At 37.0% G+C, this 22,103-nt stretch overlaps 1 protein-coding gene across 10 annotated transcripts in view; it reads right to left on the reverse strand.

The window, feature by feature from the left end:
- The window catches only part of Mrtf (Myocardin-related transcription factor), a 149,549-nt gene continuing 127,446 nt past the window's right edge, over positions 1 to 22,103 (reverse strand). For 5 of the 10 annotated variants that reach the window (XM_069319574.1, XM_045728672.2, XM_045728668.2 and 2 more), the window contains 14 exons: positions 21,094 to 21,203; positions 18,072 to 18,110; positions 17,324 to 17,468; positions 15,558 to 15,623; positions 15,288 to 15,419; positions 13,716 to 13,883; positions 12,778 to 13,334; positions 12,489 to 12,605; positions 9,684 to 9,960; positions 8,800 to 9,171; positions 7,624 to 8,683; positions 6,412 to 6,595; positions 5,256 to 5,352; positions 1 to 5,101 (listed from right to left, as the gene is read on the reverse strand). In XM_069319574.1, coding sequence (XP_069175675.1) covers positions 4,110 to 5,101; positions 5,256 to 5,352; positions 6,412 to 6,595; positions 7,624 to 8,683; positions 8,800 to 9,171; positions 9,684 to 9,960; positions 12,489 to 12,605; positions 12,778 to 13,334; positions 13,716 to 13,883; positions 15,288 to 15,419; positions 15,558 to 15,623; positions 17,324 to 17,468; positions 18,072 to 18,107 — 4,203 coding nt within the window. In that variant the 5' untranslated portion in view covers positions 18,108 to 18,110; positions 21,094 to 21,203 and the 3' untranslated portion in view covers positions 1 to 4,109. Of the gene's footprint in view, positions 5,102 to 5,255; positions 5,353 to 6,411; positions 6,596 to 7,623; positions 8,684 to 8,799; positions 9,172 to 9,683; positions 9,961 to 12,488; positions 12,606 to 12,777; positions 13,335 to 13,715; positions 13,884 to 15,287; positions 15,420 to 15,557; positions 15,624 to 16,190; positions 16,655 to 17,323; positions 17,469 to 18,071; positions 18,111 to 21,093; positions 21,204 to 22,103 lie in introns of those variants that run through there. The other 5 variants (XM_045728674.2, XM_045728670.2, XM_045728675.2 and 2 more) reach the window with 2 other exon arrangements.

The raw sequence follows: 22,103 nt of genomic DNA on the forward strand, positions 1-22,103 counted from the left end.
CCAAGTGCCATTTATTTATTTAGTCCACCTGACAAATACGATCCATAGAATTTTGTAATGTACCGATATACAAGGCAAAGCTTTTAATATGACAAAAACTGAGTGCCAATTTGACACTGTTCACCAACACAAAGGCTGCAGCATGATCACAGTCTCAAGTAGAGTCATATAAATTATGAAGTTTGGAAATTTTCTCCTTAATCGTTTAAGTAACATGATCAATGAAGTATTGCAACTGTCAAAAATTGTAGTGCCTTAAAAATGCACTTTCATACAGGTCTTTTAGTGAACTGATCACAAAGCCAACTCGCTAAACAAAGAAAGAAAACCTGATTTCTTATCAATGACCTGCCTTCCCTTTACACATGGAGCATTGCTAACATTTGATTCACCAAATTGATTGATTGATTCACCAAAAATTGATTCACCAAAAGTACAAAATTGTACTTTTAATTGTTTTTTTGCAACTCGCCTAATGAAAATCTACTCTTAACAAATTAATCGTACTCTGTATAATCGCATGTACTATGCAAGTTATGTCCATATCCTCACCTTATTGACTTCTAACTTAAATTCCTCACTGTTATTATAATGTACACCTTTTGGAACAATGAAGTTGGACAGTTGCTAGCTGAATCCATCCATGATTACATCTGTACCTGCAATGCTGGAGACTTAAACATAACATGACATATCACTATAGTATCTCCATTTTTCTTCAATTGTGAAAGTGCAGTGGCCACATGTCAGCAATAATAAAATCTGAATGAAAGGAGTTGATTCAGTAAAAATATACAAATGATAAAAACACAGAAGAATGGATATATTCAGATTGAAGATGCACATGTACTGTAATAAGGATCAAGGCACAAGTAACAAGGATTGCAATATAAATGAATTGAAACAATGAATGGTCCAAATATGACAAAAATAGAATATGCAAAACTAAAAATATGAAGGCCAACAAGTTGTGCTGGCACGTGACCAAAGCAAAAGATAAGAACAGCCAGTAGCCAGATGAATCTTTTTACTTTGCATATAGTAACACATCACTTTACTGTATGGGTAACCGAAGTCAAACAATGAGGTAACAGATCAATTCCCAAGTCATATTCGAAATATGCCTCACCAGGTGATGAATATCAACATAAATTGTTTATGTTTCTCTTTCCATCATAAATGACACATTAAACACTTCATTGGTTAAATTAATGAATGCAAAACCCAGTAAATTTGGATAATCTCTATGCCCAAATAAAAACAAAGATGATAAATGAATTATAAGAACCAAAACAAAAACATAAAATGCACTTACACCACAATCAGGTATCACATACAATGGTTTATATACTTAAGTAAAGTATGTAGATAGTTCATGATACTTAGACCATTACTGGTAATGTCTCAATTATTAAAAAAAAATTAACTTTCTCTGTAACTACTAATTATTATTCAATCAATGCTGCAGCCATCATTCCCAGTGCAATAGTGGAATGTTGCTAACTGTGGTAATTGCTACTGGTTTGGCACAATAACTAGGCCCTGACAGAGCTTTAAGTGTTGAACATTGAGCAGAGGCAAACAGTTCAATTGGTACTCCAATTTGTCATCCACATTAAACCCAGAAATCGCTCTGAAGCTTACAAATTTTGTTGTATAAAATTCGTGCTAAGCATTTTATGTTCAATTTCCTGACACGGCAAGCAAGATGAGGCTGAATTTAATGCAATTGAAGAATGCCCAAAAATTTGCAACAAAGGAATCTGTACAAGAGCTACCTAGGGACAGGACTCGCCTACAATAATTTATCCTTATTAGTACACAGAAGGAACGAGACAATATCTGTTAAAGATGGAATCTAGAAATGTTGGGAATATAAACCTGAGGCACACCACTTGGTCTTGGCCACTAACAGAATTTAGGAATAGCTAGTATGTCCACCTCGTTGTGCAGATCAACAGTGTTTCTTGTGCAGGCTCTGTTAACCAGAATTTATGGATGTGGACAATTCCAAAATCTGTTGGTTAACTGTCTGAGCAACTTGGCACATTGAACCAGATAAGCTTACAAATTTTTTTGGCAATAGTTATTGAAAACAATACAATGTGTAGTGAGGGGAAAGAACATTCTTCAGATTCCTTGTGAAAAAGGAGGCCATGTCTACATTTTTGAGGTGTGCCAGGGCTGAGGGAGGCAGGAACTGGACACCTACATAGCCAAATGAATACATTGGGTTAAATAACCCAGGCACCCAAGAGGCCACACACATCAACGTGACAAGGGATGCAGGTCGAGTGTGTTTCATGGCTACTCAAGCCCACTTACATACAGTCATCGGTTTAAACAAGAGCAGAAATAGGTACTTGTACGAACCATACATTGTTGTGATGCCAGTACTCAACATGGTATGTTACAAGAGGCACAGGGTCACCTTGAACAAATATATATAGCTCTGGGACACAACTGGCCAAATAACTACATAAGCTTTGATGATAAGTGTCCAAAATCACAGATAGACTTAAGGACACCATCTGTCTGGATTGTTGTTGAACTTGTATTACAGATTTGAGTGTAGGCTACCTTGTACTAGGGACTAACAAAGCAGACATGGGAGACCATTATCTGGGGGAATCATTAGCTAATGCTACCAGTATGAGTTAGGATGGAAATCTTGAGTGTAGCTACTGTTTGATGTCAAAATTGGACTACATATTCCATGAACTTCAGATGTGACACATTTCAGTGTGATATCTAAGCAATATATTTTGCTCTAAAAAATCACTAATCAGATTTGTTACTGAAGCTACTGGTCATATCTATCATCTGGCAATAGCTTTAAATACCCTAATATGGAATCACATATACTGACTTTGGACATCTTATGTCATGGTGTCAACTACTGGTCTTGAATATTTGGGGCGAGGCTTCTGACAAAACTACATACTTGTCAAGTATTGCAAGCACAGGCTTTAGACCATGAGACTAAAGTCACAAGAACAGACATACAAGATCTATAACCAACATTGCAAAACTTTGTTTTGGACAATTAATCAGGTCATTAGCTCTGGCTTTTGACCCCTTCAACCCAAATTACAAGAAATAGCAGTCGACTCCTCTAGTCAGGTTACCAATTAATAGGTTATAACACTACGAGCCTGGGCCACACAACAGCTGGCAAGGGTTGCCACTTGCCGAGGTTAGGCAATGACTTGCACACCGTGAGCGAGGGTCACAGCTCCTAGCTGGGGTCTCTGAGAGCCAAGGACACAGCCATGGGCTGGGGGTCATCATGGAATGGTTACACTGTGTGCCTGCCTTCAGTGGGTTATCTTAATTGGCTGCTCCAAACATAGCTAATAATCACAGCAGAGATGACTGAGTCTGCATTCAGTCACATATTCTAGTCATAAAATATGTACAGAGCTATTAATTCAACCAGATATAATAGTCATAGTTTCAAATATCCACAACTGTAAGGCAAGCACACAGCAAAATTTATGGAAGGGGTTGATTTGTTCCCAAAACTTATAATACATTTATTACATACTGATAGACCTGACCTAATTTCAGAATTAGCTGATGAGTGCAATATATCTCGGAGAAAACTCAAACAACTTGAAATATTCAAAACAGCACCATTTTACAATAAGGAAATATTTACAAATACATATCATATATATACCACTTGATACTGAAAATTTTCAAGAAAGATTTCATATTTATTGAGTTTTTAAGACTTCTAATAATGATTGTGAGCATGATCTACATGACAGGTAGTCAAAATGGAATAACAGGGAATTGTGTGGAGTTGGCTGAACACAACCTAAATATCAACTAAATATTCAATGGTCCTTTGTTAGAGTACTTGTAAGGCACTCATTTGTCATCACAGACATTAACGTATGTGTCAGTAGCCAAGGTAGGGTACTGCCAGTCACTCATGATGCAGTAGCACTTCAACTATTAAATACTCTGATCAGTCAAGGTTGAAATCTACTGTGGTTAATGGTCCCTTGACTTAAGCCTTGTCAGTCAATGGTCCCACGGTAGGACATACATTGACCAGACAGTAACACGGTGACTGGCTACACGACCGGTACACTACACTCTCATGCAGTAAAATCAATGCGGTCCCATGATAGGCCTGACGTTACATCGTGGGCCTTGAGGTCCATTTCCTCCAAGTTAAAGAGGTCCAGTTGGTCCTGATTATTAGAGAGCAGAGGATCACTTTGGTGAACACTTATACCACTTCTGCCACCACTACTGCTTCCACTGCTGGTACTGCAGCTACTATGGTTACCTCTGTTACTGCAGCTGCTGCTGCCACTATTATAATTATTGCTCATACCACTATCACTGTTATTACCAGAAACTGATATCAGGTGGGATGGAGGCCAAGGCGTGATGAAGTTTGTAGTACTCGAAGAAAGTGTTGGGCCGTGAGTTGGAGGAACTAAAGAGTCTAGCCATGATGCAACATCAACATCATCATTCACTTCCATCTTAACATCCATTGGTGGACCTATACTGACAAATGACTCTTCAGGTCTATTTGAGATAAGAAGATCAGGGGTCATATTGCTGTGGTCTAGTGTGTGCTCCAAGGCACCCAGTTCCATGCCTTCCAACACAGGTAACTCCAAGTCTAAAGGAAGATCCAGACCATGTTGATTTGAGCCCTCCATCACAAGGTCAGCAAAAAGTGAATGAGAATTTAAGCCACTAGTGACTATTGGAGAGGGGCAGGAGTTGGCAACACTTAACACTGCAGGTCCTTGAGTTGTTGACGTAGCAGAAGTGGTGCGTTGACTAGAATGGTGTGGTGGGGGTGGAGGTGGCGGTGGCGGTGGAGGGACTGCAGCCTCAACTGCAGTTGGTACAACATTTGTAGTTGTGTATACTGCAGGTAATGAAGTAGCAGAGGTGGTAAAAATAATTGGCAGTGCACCAGAAGTGGTGGTAAAAATAGGAGAGCTTGCTGATGTGGTGGTGTAGATGACAGAAGAGGTAACTGATGTGGTAGTGAAGATTGGTCCACTTCGATTACACCTTATTTGAGTTGGTGTGTGAGGATCCTGGGCAGCACTAGGAGGTAGCTCTGAAATATATATACAGTATCACAATTAGTGCTTGAAAATAGATGCAAGCATTTATTTCACTAGTTATAAAACTATATTCTAGTACTGTAATTATATATTACTCTGCATTCTAAAATCTATTCCGGTTACATAAATAATTATTTCATAACTTACCTCCATTTTTAATTAATATTTCTAAAACATCATCTACTGCCTGACTCTTGACAGATAACTTTCTATTTGTATTTGGTGGGGAAGATTTAGCTGAGATCTGAAACGATATACAGTACATTTTTGTAAAAATAAGCCATCAATTTATATATATAGGAAAGTAATAAGTATAGAAAATATAAGTATAGGAAAACTGAACTATATTACTTAATAACCTCAGATCCAACAATACAGTATTTACTTTCCCTTTCAGATTAGAAGTTTTATGAAATTATCAAAAGAGAGCATCTAGCATCATCTATGTTAAGAATAATAAAAAGGCCAAAATGTCATTCAGGATGCCAAAACGAGAAAAAAAATATAAACTAAATGAGTGTCTTCAGTGATGTTGGATTTACAGTGTTTGAGTTCATTTATTATGCATTAGAAACCGTGGAAAAGTTGAACAAAATAGAAACCATGGAAAAGTTGAACAAAAAATGAGAATTTCCACAAAGAATAATCATCATAATCAAAAAGTTTCTCAGAGTGACTAATGTCTTCTTTGTCCCGTGATCTAATCATCCCCCAAAATCTAATTGAAATAAATAATTTACATACGTCTATTTTAATTTATTTTCAGCCATGTGTTGAGACTTTCTCTGCAGGTGTATTTCTTACTGTCATTATTACCCAATTAACTCACCATGAGGGCATAATACATACTGAGATCTTTTCAGTTTACAGCACAAGTCCCAAGAATGATAAGAGACAGCATGACCAATAGTGACACTTATACAGGGACAATATGGTCAATAATGGCACTTATACAGGGACAATATGGTCGATGATGGCACTTATACAGGGACAATATTGTCAATATTGGCACTTATACAGTGACAATATGGTCAATAATAAAAAAAAAAAAGTAATATTAAAGTTTGTCAAATTTTAAACCATTCGACTGGTTTATCAAATCCCTGTCAATGACATGACCTTATAACTGACTGTGCCTCAAAATCATCAGCAACTTTCCCATATTTCAGCTCCCACACTCATCTCCATGGATCTTGGAATTCCACGTTCTTGTGTTCGTGGATCTTGTGTTCCATGGCCCATGGAACACAAGAGCAAACAGAGGGGGGGAGGACAAAAATTTAGGTTTGATGTAACAACTTACCATTGTTTCCTTGAGCTGTTTTGTAGCTTCATCATAGTTGGGTGGCGGCTTGATAACAAACTGGGGCTCTATTGTTGATCTATTGATATTGTTATTATTATTATTATTATTGTTATTATTGTTGTTGGCGTTATCATATGTGCTGGTAACAATGAGCCCGGAGAAATTTGGCAACGAGGCAGTTCTGAAAATACAATACATGTAGATTAAGGAATGAATATTTTTGACAGTTTATCATGTTGTCTTCTACAATCATTAGCAGGGTGGCTCATGTAAAATTGTATATGTCTTGGCTAATGACCAAGTCCATCATCTGATATTGAAGAATTCTGCAACAAAATCTAATAACACTGTACAGTACTGTGAGTTGTAAAATACCGATTGGATAAAGTATTTAAATGTAATAATTTATGTACAGCATATATGTACAGTACAGTATATATACTGTGTTAAGAAAATGCACAAAATGAAATGAATTAACTCTGATCGCAAGGATTAAACTATTGTAATAGTTTAGCAATTATAAAATGAGAGTTTGAAGACATATGCACTGCAGATAATCAATGACAATGTCATGTCATAAACTCAGTCTGCAGAACCTGAGCCCTGTCCTGTAAGAAACTGTTCACACACATATATCAAGTTGATTTCTCAGGTGAGGCAATTACATCAATTCACCTTCCAAAGTTCTCCCATTAAGTGCATCCAATGCAAAAAGACTTGCAATAAATTTAACATCATCTTCTGAAATATCCCTTTTCTACGAACAGTTTATTCAACACATCACACCCGTTCAAGTCTCTTCACTCCGATTTGTTTCTTAATAGTAGTATCACATTACTACATATTCCCTTCTATTGTTCCAACTCTGCCCCAACACCATCACACACACACACACACACACACTTGGTATAACAAGTTAGGGGAGAAGGTGGTGGAGGCCAAGACCGTCAGTAGTTTCAAAGCGTTATATGACAAAGAGTGCTGGGAAGACGGGACACCACGAGCGTAGCTCTCATCCTGTAACTACACTTAGGTAATTACACACACACACACATACAAATTTGTGTATTTGTGTACTTCACAAATAGGTTGCACTAGCAGGATTCTAATGGTATTTCATTTACTTCATGTAAATGGCAAGGACATCAAGGGTTTTCCACAAATCATTTTTAAACTATGAGTAAAGCCTATTAAAATGATTATACTGACCTTTGATGAGCATTAATGGAGAGGCCATTTTGTGTGGATATAGAACCTGAACGCTGGCTCTTTGGTTGTTGATGTGAGTGAGGGTTGGGGGAATTGAGCAGCTGCTCCCACCCATTTTCCAATTTTACTCTCACTTCCCCAATACTGTGCTGCTGCTGCTGGTGCTGCTGCTGTTGGTGCTGCTGCTGTTGGTGCTGTTGCTGTTGGTGCTGCTGCTGTTGGTGGTGGTGGTGCTGCTGCTGGTGCTGCTGATCTGACTGTTCTTCTGATTGTTGTTCTAAATGGTGCTGCTGATGTTTCTGCTGCTGCAAAACTCCACATTGCTGAATGCCATTCTCATGAATTTTGCTTTTTAAAGGTTCATGTTGTACCACTTGCTGTTGTAACAATTGTTGCTGTTGTTGTTGTAGTGTTTGCAAATGATGGAGCTGCTGGATGTGACTTTGTAACTGTTGTTGTTGTTGCTGCTGTTTTTTGTTATGAATGTGTTGCTGTAGTATAAGTTTTTGGTTTAGCTTGTTATCAGACATATTTTTACGTTGCTGCTCCTGGGCTTTGATGATGTTTTGTTGTTGTTGTAACTGTAGCTGCATTTGTGTATGGTGAAGCTCCCTCTGAAGGTCCTCTATTCTTCTTTGTAGTTGCACCATTGTTTCATTAGACACAATTGAGTTGTTGGAGGTTCGTGAGGTTGAATGACGCATCATTACTAATTGACAGGGTGTCTGGCCATTAGCCGATACCAGTATATTGCCTACAGGAATATTAGAGTTAACAGAGACATTCTGTGTGGGTGGTGGTGGAGGTGGTGGTGGCGGTGGCGGAGGAGGAGGAGGTGGAGTGTTTATTGAGCCTCCATCACTGATGTGGAGACTAAGAGGAGTTAGGGTACCACTTGGAGTCAGAGGATTGAAGTCATTGGTGTCCATTGCAGAGTCGAAATCTACGTCCATTGGGGCCACACTTGGGGGACGTGTGGATGAAGCCGAGATGTGAGAGTATGCAGGTGATGATGCACTGTCATCTCCAAAATCCATTGATGCTTCCAATAACCCTTGAACTGTAATGACAAAAAATAGCAATTAAAAATATTAGTAATCAACTGAAGGTGAAACAATATTTACATTAATCATTTTCATGGAAAATATAAATGAAAAAATATCTCAAAGAACCTACCTGAAGAGTCATCTGTATAGTTGAATGTAGAGTTGGTTGGTGTGGGTGTTGGTGAAGGCTCCTGCAGGTGAGCCAGACACAGAGTGCTAGGGCCAGTGGATTCTGTTTGGGTCGCACAAGTTTTTTCTTCATTATCCAAAGGTGCAGGTGTATTAACTGTTTCTCTCTCTATGCTGCCGAGTCTCATTGTAACAGAGACATTATTACAATTAAGCACATTACTATTATTACTGATGCTGTTATTACAATTCAAACTTGTCAATATAGCAGCAGAATTCTGGGCAGCATGGCTCTTTAATCTTTCTATCAACTGTGGTTTGGAACCGGACACTGGTAAGTTTCGTTTCTTCAGCTCCGCCTTCAGATCTGACACTAGAAGTGAAGAATGACAATGACTTTACATGACAAAAGATACATTTAATGTCTGAATATGGAAGAAAACTGTAATAAAATGCATGTTTTCATTAAATTTCCTCATAACTTCTAAAATTTTATATCTAGCAAATTTTGAAGATATGATATTATATCTCATGATTCTTTGTACAGAACATGACTTTCTAATTACATTTTATACATATGTGAGAACTTAATACACTTTATATAACAATTTTATTTAATATATTTGAAGGGTAGTACATTAATTTTAAGATTTCCAATCCTTTTATTCCTAAAATTGTTTTTGTTGTCTCTAAAAATCATAAATTAATATGTTTTACTCAATTAAGTCTATAAATACTCTCTTTCAATGTTACTAATTTTAGGAAAGCTCTTTCCTGTTTAATTATATTCATAAAATAATATTCAACAGTACTCTATTGTGAAATTAAGAAAAAAAAGAGAGGTAAACCTTCTTAATGAATCATGACAGACAAATGATTCCATACCTTTCATGTCTTCCAACTTGGAATGAATTCTGATATTTGCTTCTGGAGGCGTAGGAGGTGGTGGTGGTGCTGGAGGAGTTGATGAGGGCGTTGGGGTGGATGTAGGAGTGTGGGTTGGTGTGTGGAGGACTTGTGATAAGGTCAGCCCGCTGGCCACAGTCGAGGATGGGAGAGAGGGTGGTGTTGATGCTACTTTGATGACACTTGGTAAACTATTGCTACTCGAGTTGTCGTTGTTTGGAGGTTTTAGTGCCGCTGGTAAAATAATCTGGGGATACTGCAACAAGAGAAATTAATCAATTAGAATAATGTAAATCGCAAGATTGGATACAATTAATATAAGCATCTGAGAATCTAAAGTACGGGTTAAAAAAGAAGTCTTAGAAGATGTAGATTAATCTTTTTCAAGTAAAATGATGGACAGTTATATGGAACTGTACATAGGAGTTGGCAATATCACTTTGTATAGCCTTCTGAATGCATCTCTTCTTATCTTATTCTCTCTAACCAGGGCTTGCACTGCACCAGTCATTTTCCTTCCCTGAATCACATATACTGGACTTTGCAATGAACAAATTCCTTTCAAAATTTATAAATTACTTGTAACAATTCTCCATTCACCCTAAATTTTATGCACCATATTTCTTTCACTTTCCACCACAATAATTACTTTTGTTCACATTCATTTTTAGCACTTTAGTGTTCCAATGACATGTTTTAGCATCATCAATAATTATGCACAATTGGTACAACGAAGCTTAAATGTGTTACCCAATGTCAGAATTTCTGAAATTTAATTCCCTAACCGTTCTATTTGCGCCTTCGTGATAAATCTTTTAAAAGCACAGCGTAAGTGGAGTTTATGAGTGGACTAACCAGTGATGACCTCAACCAACCATTCCATCATTCAAAATGATATTTGCTCTGCCTGTCCTTTTTTTTTTGTCACTTTGCAAACTACCTGACAAAAAAAAAAGACTGAACGTAGAGTATTGTTGTATTTGTATTCTTTTTACAGGTATCTAGCTCAATCACTTATAATATGTATTCATATTTCAAAAATATACAATAATGGGGAATGGTTAAAAGTTTATAAATGTATGTATATTCAGTGACATCACTAAAACTGTAATGCATGTAGAGTGCCATTTTCATTCTCATCTATAATCTAGTATCTAGAGCATTTGTTTCAGAAAATTTTGATGCAAAATTTATAATTCTAACCCCAAAAAGTACCTTAGAAACTTAAAAAAAGTATAAACATTTTATATAAACATTTCGCTGAGTTGGCTCATCCAACCCCAAGAAGGTTGGATGATTTAAACCGGGCGCGCAGTGAGGAGCGGGGTGGACTAAAATGTTAACAGTCTTCTCTCGCTTCTTAACACTTTCGCGCTAACCGGACTCACCGAGGAGTCCTGTTTCGCCTAACGCCATCGCATAGTGGACATAAACTTATGTCCTCTTTTAAAATATTTGTATAAAATTCAATTTTTATCCGATTTACTTTGGGTTTGTTTCAAACTGCGCGCCATGAGGCTCTCTTTCTCACCAATAGGCTGCATGGTACAATAAGTTCATGAAAGGTTCACAAACATAACAAAAGTAAAAACATTTCGTGTGTGTTTGATTCTCACTGATATGTTCCAGCGTTGTTTTATATTTGGCGCTATTCTATCTTACGCTTTGTTGATCTTTTTTACCTACGGGCTCATAGAACATTCTATTGTGAACACATTGACACAAAAATGAATGACGTACATAGAATAATAATGTCATGAGAATGAAATAAGTATAAACTTTCAAAGCGCCGTGCGTCGTCCCGTCACCGACACCGGGTAACAATTTCACCACTTCCCACACTCTTGCGGGCGGGCCGCAATCATTATTCTATGCTTATATTCATATCACCGTGTTGGGAATTTCATTGCGAGTCCATTGATACCAAAATTAACGCTGTAGGACAAGTGTGTAGGTGATAACAATCCCAAGAGTAAAAACATTTTGTTGCTGTTGGGCGCTCACGGCGAGTCATCTTCGTAGTTATTTATTTGGTGCTGGTATCCCTATACGTTTCGTGACTTTTTTTACTGATGTTCTTCTAGAGAATTTTATTGCGAACACGTTGGTACCAAAATGAAATACGTAGCTCGAGAACTAAGGTCATGAGAGTAAAAAGAGTATACACATTTTTGTTTTTACGCTTACGCGGCAAAACGCCGTGAGCACTTACGGTTGTTTCCCTGACCTTCGCGGAGAGCGCGAAAGTGTTAATTTTTGTCTCATTTATCATTATTAATAAATATTCTTTAAAAGATTTAGCATAGGTATCTGAAATTATGAAAGCTAAACGTTAGTGTTTTGATTCATTACTGTAATAGTACTGTATCTTCATTTCTATGATATGTCTGGTTAAATAGGTGTAAAATAATTTAAAAAAGTAATGGAGATGTAAGTAGGTGTAAGGAAATAAGCCAATTGAGCACTGTCAAACTATTAATTGATTTGTCTTGCAGATTATGCAAGATAAATTTACTGTAACTGAAAATAAGGGTGCCATAATTACGACAAAAAGCAATATCACATAGTATTTTAATTTCAATCATTTCACTAGAGTTAATTTACTGCAGTTTTAATAGCTCAAGAACTTTTAAAGTTATGCCATAACAGAAGAGTTTACTTTTAACATTAGGACATTTTATTACCGTATTTAATATATATATGAAGAGTTGACCATAATACACATGACTATGCTACTCCACAGTGCCTCTGGTGAACATCGGCAACACAAGAACCTGTACATACCTTTTGCTTGAGCTCAAGTTGACACTGGAGGAAAAGCTGCTGTTGCTGGAGCAGTATATCATATGATGTCTCTGAGTGGCTTGTGTTAGATTCACGCTTCACAGCACTTGGAGGACCCTGTATGAAAATACCATGTGATAACTTTAACAAAAACTAATCCAATTACATATTGCTATCTTTAGTATTGTATTTGTATTAATCTTTAAACATGCAAACATGTATCAAGGCTTTTAAATAATAGATATATGATGATACTGAACAGTATTGATAAAAGTTAAAAAATCCTAACCTTGTATTCATGAAACTTGATTGTTCTTGTTTTAGGTTGACTCTTTCCCTTTGATTTTTTCCTGCTCTTTGATTGGTCTTTTCCTGGAGCAGAATTTTGTAGAGGTGGTGTAGTGAGGGCATGTGGAAGGGGTGTCCGAGTCACAAACAGAGTTTGAGTTAAAGCAGGGGCTTGCGGGGACGGTAAGAGTGGATGTTGGGGAGATGCCAAAGATGATGATGGGGATAATGATGAGGTGGTAGAGGTCAATGATGGAGATGCAGCTGCAATATCGGGCACGCAACTGATGGGTGCAGATACTGCAGGTGCAATTGGTGGTGGTGGTGGTGGTGGTGGGGCTATTACTGCTGCTGGAGCTGTAACTGTAGTAATAGTGGTGGCTTCCAAAAGGATTGGGCTTGCTGAGAGAAGCTCTCGTACACCAGCAGCATTGCTAGCCTCACTTTGGTCTGGGGACATTGCACCCTCACTACTTGATTCATCTTCATATTGTACATATAAACTTGGATGTTTTCGGGGTTCTCCTTCGCTAGTACTCTTGAACATCAACTGCCCCTCTATCAAAGGAAATGTGTATCAATAACCTGTTGATCTGTTTCTTATGAACAAATCTAAATAGTGTATATTAAATCATTGGTGACAAATATTAAATTCAGACAATATCAACTAAAAATTTAATGCTATGGAAAAACCTTTGATGACTTGCAAATGTATTAATATTTTTTGTCTGAAACATAACCAATAAAATACTAAAGTGCAAATAAAATATCACAGTAATACTAAACTAAAAATAGATATATACAAGACAATAATAGTTTAACCATACATTTGTGGACTTTACTTCATTTCCGTCTGTATTTTTTTCATTAAACACCAAACATAATCCTCAACATAACAAATAGTTAAAATATTAAGAATAAGAGTAAAACAATTCTTACCCTTAACAGCTTTCTCGAGATCTTCTGTAGTGTGAAGAATATTGGCTCTAACAAGTTCAAGGGGGCCTGGTCGTTGGCACAGGTGGTCACTAATGGCATCAGCTATCCTGGCTCGTTTCAACTGTTTCTGCTTTTCCACCAATGAAGGATCAATATTTCCAGGTGCATCTGCAGGTTAACAATTAAAAAATACTTCTGCTGAATGTTCATGAATTATTTTTAACAAAAAATTCTGACAAATTTAAACAGTTCACAAAGAACACCAATTTTAAGTTACAACAATATATGCACTGAAATGTTACATATACCTGTATATAATAAGCAAAAAATATTAATTAAGCATTTGTTTATTTATTCATAATAATTACACCATTTTCCACTTTCATAGGATGTGGAGGTGCATTAGCCCAGAGAAAAGGGTAAATTATCTAATGAAAGACAGTTATAGATATTAGACAATGTAAATATCACTCATACATTTGTTGCTATATAGCAGCTCGGATAAACCAGCAACACCATACTTCAGCAGTCACCCACCGTAGCACCCCACTGCTTCGTAAGACTAGGTACCTGGTGTACAGTGCTCTTCATGATTTGTTAAATATATGCAGTATATACTGTTTTAGTCTACTGTATATACAAATACTGTACATTTACTCACTTTTTATAAATGGTTTCCACTCACACTTGTTCCCTTACCATATCCCATGTACTGTTTAACTCAACTGCTAGGCTTCCTCACACATTCACCATGAATGCACTCTTCATCAGTCTACCATCATCCATTTATTCAATATGGCCAAACCATCTTAGTATATTCTCAATCTTGCAGTTTATCAAGATCTCACCATGAAATTTTCATTCCTTTCTCTATAATTTTAACTTCACACATGCTTCTCATTTCTATTGTTCTAATTATTGATTTTTACCTTTTATTCCACACCACCACTTCTTCATGCAGACTACCTGCATCTATTTCTATCTTATTTTTTGTAAGCATGGAAATTCATTGCACTACCACTTGCCTTCTTGGCCCACCGAATGGTCAGCTTTATACAAATTTAGCTCTTCTCGTCTATGCATCCCAGGAATTTAAATGGATTGACCACCATTCATATTTATTTCACTTCTCTTTTAACTCACATAACTACTTTTGCTCACATTTACTTTTAACAATCTTCATTCACAAACATAAATACAGTACTGTACTCTTATAAATCTGTCTACATAAATCTTAATCACTCTGCTAAAGGAATTGTATATTTGTATATACCCAATTACTATCATACTGTATATCTAATACTAACTCATTTCAGACAAGTACTCTAGGTTAATACCATTTTCAATATATTCTTATCTTGACCTCAACCACATATACAGTGAATACACATTATTCTTAATGTGTGTTATCAATCACACACATTTAACACAATCAGTCTTACGATAGCCAATCCAAAGGGAAGAATCTGCTTGATGTATCATTCTGCTTTGACTGAGGTATAATACTTTACTGTAATTGGCATGAAGAGATAAACATGAGTACCTTCAGGAATACTACTTCTAGCTACTAACCCTCCAGGATGTGTTGTCGAACCAGTTCCTCTCGGTCAGGTCGCCGCTGCATTTTCTGTTTGAGGATGTCATGTTTTTTGGCCATATCCAATTTTTGTCGCTGCTCATAGAATGCAGTCGGGGTGTTCATTGCTGTGAAATTTAAGCACATCAAAATAACACATGATACTTTATAAATAAAATTAGATTAACTGAATAATATGAACATGATCCAAATCTTTTCTTGCAGTGATGGATATACAAGACTGGCAACAGTGAGAGAATACTCACGAGGGATGACTCCACGGTTCACAAGGTCTTCCCTTGGTCGCCGTAACATTAGCTTCACTTTCAGAGCTGAAAAAAAGAATAAATATTACTATATGGCACTAACAAATTCTCTATGAAATGAAATTATCTATTTAAAGAAGCACAAGCAATAACGTTAACTTCAAATTCAAGAATTTCCATATAAAACCATTTACTAAAAGTAAAAGAAAATCAGGGAACTAAAAACGTCCAGGACTCTATAACCCATCCTTTGACAAGTTTTGGAAACTTTCTGAGCAATGAAGCATACATTTAATCATGAAAATCATGAAATGAAATTGACAAACATGAGTAAGGTAAGAATGAAGAATTACCAGGCTCTATAGAACTTATACTGTACTGTACTGGTGTTTAGAGAGATAACCAACACTTGAGATCAAAGAGAAGATCGAGCACGTAGAGAGCTTAAAAAATGTATTAAAGTCAGATACAAAAACATTCTGCATTAGAATATGAGTAATGGGATGAATGATTAAAACAGTTTTGTGACACTATAACCTTCCAATCTCATTATCAACGTGCTATATCCCTTTTGGGTAAAATGTTTTAAACAAATTGCAGTACTGTACATCATTTGCAAGTGGAAATTCTTACCAGTATTGTATGGTTGAGGCAAAGAAATGCCAGATCTATTTTGAGGACACCTGTTGAGGGGTTCATACACCAACCCCCAGAGGCTCACCATATTTACATAAGAATACAGTATCTTTTTTCTGTAGTAAATATTACAATGCAGCTGCAAATGTTTAAAATATTCTGAGGACTTACATGCTACAAAACAATTTTATATTTGACACTTGTAGCAACATGTACAACAAAGTATTTAAAGGGAGCTGCCTTGCTTTTGATAACATCTCACTATTTACATAACATTACAGTTGCAAGTCCAATAACAAAATTTAATTAGTAATTTATTTACATTTCTAATCATACAAAGTACACACACACTGCTTTTCTCAAATACACTAAAACGATTGTCACAAAACTTGTAAGTACAGTACTAGTTTGTGTCAGGTGGCAATAGTGACTACATGAAGCAAGAGAGACACTGTCGTATGAGACTGAGTGGCCGAGACCACAGGAAGCAAGGCAGATTACACCAACCTCAATATCTAACACCAAAATTTTAATCTGTAATTTACACCTACTATACCGCATTACATAACTATATTCCAAAATATTCATCTTTTAAACCTAAAAATATAAAATTTTACTATACTATTAATTTTTTATTGTAAAAATCATCATTGGGTGTGAACTTGTGGTGCGATTTATTTTGAATGCGTGAGTGTGTGCGTGTGTGTAATTACTATTGGTATTTACTATTTGTGCTTGCAGGATCAAGCTGTAAATTCTTGGACGCCGGGGTCCATGAGTTAACTCACTCATTCACTCCAAGAGTGAGTGAGTGAGTGAGTAAATGAGTGAGTGAGTGAGTGAGTGAGTGAGTGAGTGAGTGAGTGAGTGAGTGAGTGAGTGAGTGAGTGAGTGAGTGAGTGAGTGAGTGAGTGAGTGAGTGAGTGAGTGAGTGAGTGAGTGAGTGGTGTACAGGTTCTTGAGCCTATTGGTCCCTGCCCTCAGCACTTCACTTTGTAGCTCATTCCATTTGTCCCCAATTTCCATTTGAGAGAGGGAGCTACCTAGCAGTTGGACCTTGATAGTTTGGGGTGATTCAGAGGGGGGGGGGGCCTCTAAACAAATCAAAACTGGTTTTAAATGAAACTTACACTCTTTGTTTTTGTTGAGAGTCTTGCCCTGAAGTGGGGAGTCATCTACCTCACACTTGGGTGGAGACAGAGGAATGAAGGGAGCCCGAGACCCCTCCCCATTACTACTGTCTGCCATCTTGCTTAGGTCGTTCAAATTGCAATCCTGGAAAATAAACAATTTGTATCAACAAATTTAAAAAAAAGTGAATACTGTACAGGACAAAATTAACATTTTTTGCTTTGAACGAAATAACATTCGTGCTTAATTTGAATTCTTCTGAGTAGCCAAATTGCTTGTACAGTTTACTTGAGGCATACCTGGAGAAGGTTTTGAGAGTTCTTTTACTCAGAGCCCAGCCTGGAGCCAGGCTTGACTGTACCATATATACCATATATACTAAATAAATAAATAAATAAAAAAAAAAAAAAATATATATATATATATATATATATATATATATATATATATATATATATATATATATATATATATATATATATATATATATATATATATATATATATATATATATATATAATTTTCTTGCATTAATTATTACCTTAACACTCTATGCACCATAACAAATACAAATAAAATACATGGAATAAGTTTACAATATCATAAATTATTACTACAGTATACAAATGCAATGGAGTTGTAGCCCCACCTGTGTTGTCACATCACAACACCCCAGAATATATAGTGTACAGTATATGATATCCCTTTGTATACAGGAATACTGTGCAAACAAGAGGTTATGCTTACCAACTTGAACTTCATTACTGTATGGTATACAGACATTGGCTGCTTGAAAGAGAAATTGATGATACAGTTAGATCTAAAACAATGTCTTTTTCTGGGCACCTGTTTAAGAGTATGCAATACAGTACTGTACTTACATTTAATAAATTACATTTCACGAATTAAAATATCTAGCAATAAATACAAACCAATTCCATCCCAATTATCAAATAGTGAAGGAATTAAGATTGTAAGAAATTTTTTCTTCACAATACAGCAATTTTATTCCCAATTCATATTTAACAACATAATTTAAATTGTATCTATTGACAACAATTAACATGAAAATCATGTTATATCATATTTTATGTAGGAGACAGTAGCAAAGGTAAAATGTTTCCTCAAAGACATGATAGAATTCTATGACCATATAAGATAGATCGAACAAGAGATGGATGGGCAGCGTGCATGTTTCTGATCTCTAAGAAGGTCTTCCACTGGATAAAGAAGTACATAAGCAAAGGAAGACAGTCACAGAAGAGAAACCTCAAGAAAGGAAAGCAGATTATAAATAGAGAACACTAAACTAATACTATATGACTATATAGCACATGGAAAGAATACGTGGATAGGATATGAGCTGGGATAGGGGGTGGGATCTTATGAGTGGGATCCCACAGAGATGAATAGGGTCAATCATCTTCCTGATCTGTGTAACTGACTTGTTGGAGAGGATAGACTCCTCTCTCACATTGTTTACTGATAATGCAAAGATTAGGAAGGAGGATAAGTACTGTAAAGTACATTGAAAGACTAAAAGAAACTACAGGATGACTTGTCAAAACTTAAAGTATTGTCCAGAAAAGTGGTTACTTGAGTTTAATTCTGGAGGTTATCTTGAGGTTATCTTGAGATGATTTCGGGGCTTAGCGTCCCCACGGCCCGGTCCTCGATCAGGCTTCCTTTTTGTTACAACCCCCCTTTCCCCCAGGAAGCAGCCCATAGCAGCTGTCTAACTTCCAGGTACCTATTTACTGCTAGGTAACAGGGGCATCAGGGTGAAAGAAGTAAGTAAGTAATTATCAAAAGAAGGCACCAAACCGGGAAGGCTATGTAGCACCATCAAATGTGCGGAATAATCAGTGGGGTGCTAAATATCATCAAGGATGTCAATACGAGAACAGAAATGCATAAGGCGAACGATATCAAAAGTTCCTGGGAAAGAGCTAAGGCAGACAGGGTCTCTTTCAAAAGTAAATTTCCAGCATCAGAATAGTAACTAAAGGGTGTGTACTAAGAAGTGAAGTGGTGGAGGTAGACTCAATACCTAGCTTTAAATGATAATATGATAAGAGCCTAAAGGACTCAGAAGCCTGTACACCAGTTGCCTGAAGGATGAGAGGCAGAACCAGAGATTTGTAACACAACCTTTGCAAACACAACTATGTGAGTGCACACACAAGCTCACTTGGGCACAATGACTCGATTGAGGAGGTAACTGCCCACATGTGGAAGCAAATTAGTGAAGAAATGAGAGTAATGTGGGAGAAAGTACTGTAAATAAACTGCAGGATGAGCTGAAGGCAGCAAAAGAGGAAATAAAAGCCTGAAAGAGAATCCTACTTATTACCAGATGTTAACCATTCCTCAGGGTGATGGTAAAGTATCTGTTGAGGGGACTTCTACAATACAACCCTCATTTGCAGATTTGTTTAGAAAAAAAACCTTTAGTTATATCTATATATATTTATATATAGATAGTACAGTGGCACCTCGACTTACGATATTTATTGGTACACGTTTGGGTCGACCCAGTGCGTGGTTCCCGGTCACGCGGGCCAACCTGCCTCAGTTTACTAGAGCTGCTCGCTTAGTGACGATCACGCCTATAAGAAATTCCGTTTTTTTGTTTTTTTTTTGCTTTTGAACATAAAACTGATTATTATATATCATGCCATGGGTCCCAGAAAGTCAGTGGTAAGGTTCAACCTAAGAAAATAGTTGCGAGTTGAGACAGTAGAGGATATTCCTTCCTCATTAAGAAAATGTTTTGAAGTATGGGAAGAACTGCAAAATTTTGTTGAAAAAACTCACCCAGATAAAGCTGTAGCAGGCCGTTGCATTGACCTTTTAAATGACAATGTGATGTCTTAATACAGACAAGTGTTGAAATGTAGGGAAAAACAAGTGTTTTTGGACAGATTCTTAGTAAGGCAAGCAAGCAGTGAGCCACAAGCAGATTCTAGTGGTATGCAGGCAAAACATGGCAGAGAGTGTATCCCAGAAAAGTCATCACTGCCTTATGTTATAATGGAAGGGGACTCCCCTTCCAAACAGTAACACCTCTCCTCCTCCCCCCTCATCACCATCTTCCATACACCATCAAGAGTCCTCCAAAAAGGTATGATAAACATATGTACTATATTGTAGTTAGAGAACAAATTTGTATTCAGTATAAAATGTATTTGTAAGTTAATATTTTGGAGGGTGGGGAACGGATTAATTCAATTCCCTTTATTTTTTATGGGAAAAATCGCTTCGACTTACGATATTTCGACTTACGATCCATCTCTGGGAACGGATTACCATCGTAAATCGAGGCCCCACTGTATATCTATATCAATTTCCTTTATATGCAATAAAGGAAGTTGCCACGAAAGTGGCTACTTCTCAGGAAGCAGCTAGATATACTAGCTGGTTGATAGAGAGAAAAAGAGCAATAGTACTTGAGCAGCATTTGTAGTGTTCCTGCAGTATGTGCTTGGTGTGGCAGTCTGACTACCTTCATCACATTCTTGTTCCTCAGTACAAAGAAGAGGGCTTAAGCTCACTTGTCTCTCAGCCAAACTACCATCGGGAGCACTCAATCAAGTCTCCAACATATAAAAATACAGTATTTAAGTACAGTATCTATCAGAGCACCCATTTTGGAAGGGAAATTCCCAAGAATATGATATACAATATATACAGCTCCTGTGTAAAAAGCTATATAGTTTACAACAATATTGAATTGTTTGTTTGTCTTAAGTATGAATAGATAGTTTACCTTAAACCAGTGAGGATAGATGGCGGCGATGGTCTCCAGGAGGTCGGCGTCGAGCTGCACTGCCCAGTACACCGCTTCCGTGCCCCCGACCACCACCTTAGTCCCACACTCTGAAATACAACACCACCAGTTAATTACTTACTAAAGATACTGATACAAGTACAGCAGAAATAGAGATAGAAAACCAGAAAGTCCAGCAGAATATGACCTACTGTACAACCAAGAATTAGCCATACTACTGCTCAGTTACTTGTACCCTGCTACCCATAATAGTGCTCATCAATATTATTAGTCTCCAAAGGATACCTGTTAGGCCAGGCAGTAATTCATTTGACAGACTGCGAGAGTAATTTGATAATTGCATTTAACTGTCCCTCGTAGCTTCAAATTTTGCTAATATCAAATTCTAACATAAATAAACATGTGCCACCTTTCTTCATCGAGTCTAAAGGTGTAATTTGTTACGCCTTTTGTTCGAACCCTCGTCACGGCCCCTTGTGAATTTGTTCGTGTAATTTGTTGGTTGTAGAGCCAAGCTGTAGTCAACCAGCCCTGACTCTTGTGACTACAACCATTGGTGTCCTTCACTTAGGCTCTCGGCTCTCATTATAAACAATTCATTCAATGGGAACAAGGTTAATTCATTTGAATACTTGCTATGGTAATATGATTGTGTTAATATGTTGTCAGACCAGGTAATAACCATTCCATTCACCTGAGCAATAGCAGTATGGTTTTTAGGTAATAGCCATACTCTGATAATTGGTTTGTTTATACTGCACATAGTGATCTCCCTCCTATCTCAATATCCTCCCGGTTTAAATTGCCCTTTTCACTACACAGAGCATTGGATTGATTGTTGCCGCTGGAGGCAGCTAGTTTATTGTGCACCCCATACTTATTCTGTGAGCGGTAGTGCAAAAAGCATGTGAGCAGGTTACCCACCATAAACCTGTGAGCAGGTTACCCACCATAAACCTGTGAGTAGGTTACCCATCATAAACCTGTGA

The sequence above is a fragment of the Procambarus clarkii genome, chromosome 93 (assembly GCF_040958095.1).
Source record: "Procambarus clarkii isolate CNS0578487 chromosome 93, FALCON_Pclarkii_2.0, whole genome shotgun sequence".
Lineage (NCBI taxonomy): Eukaryota > Metazoa > Arthropoda > Malacostraca > Decapoda > Cambaridae > Procambarus > Procambarus clarkii.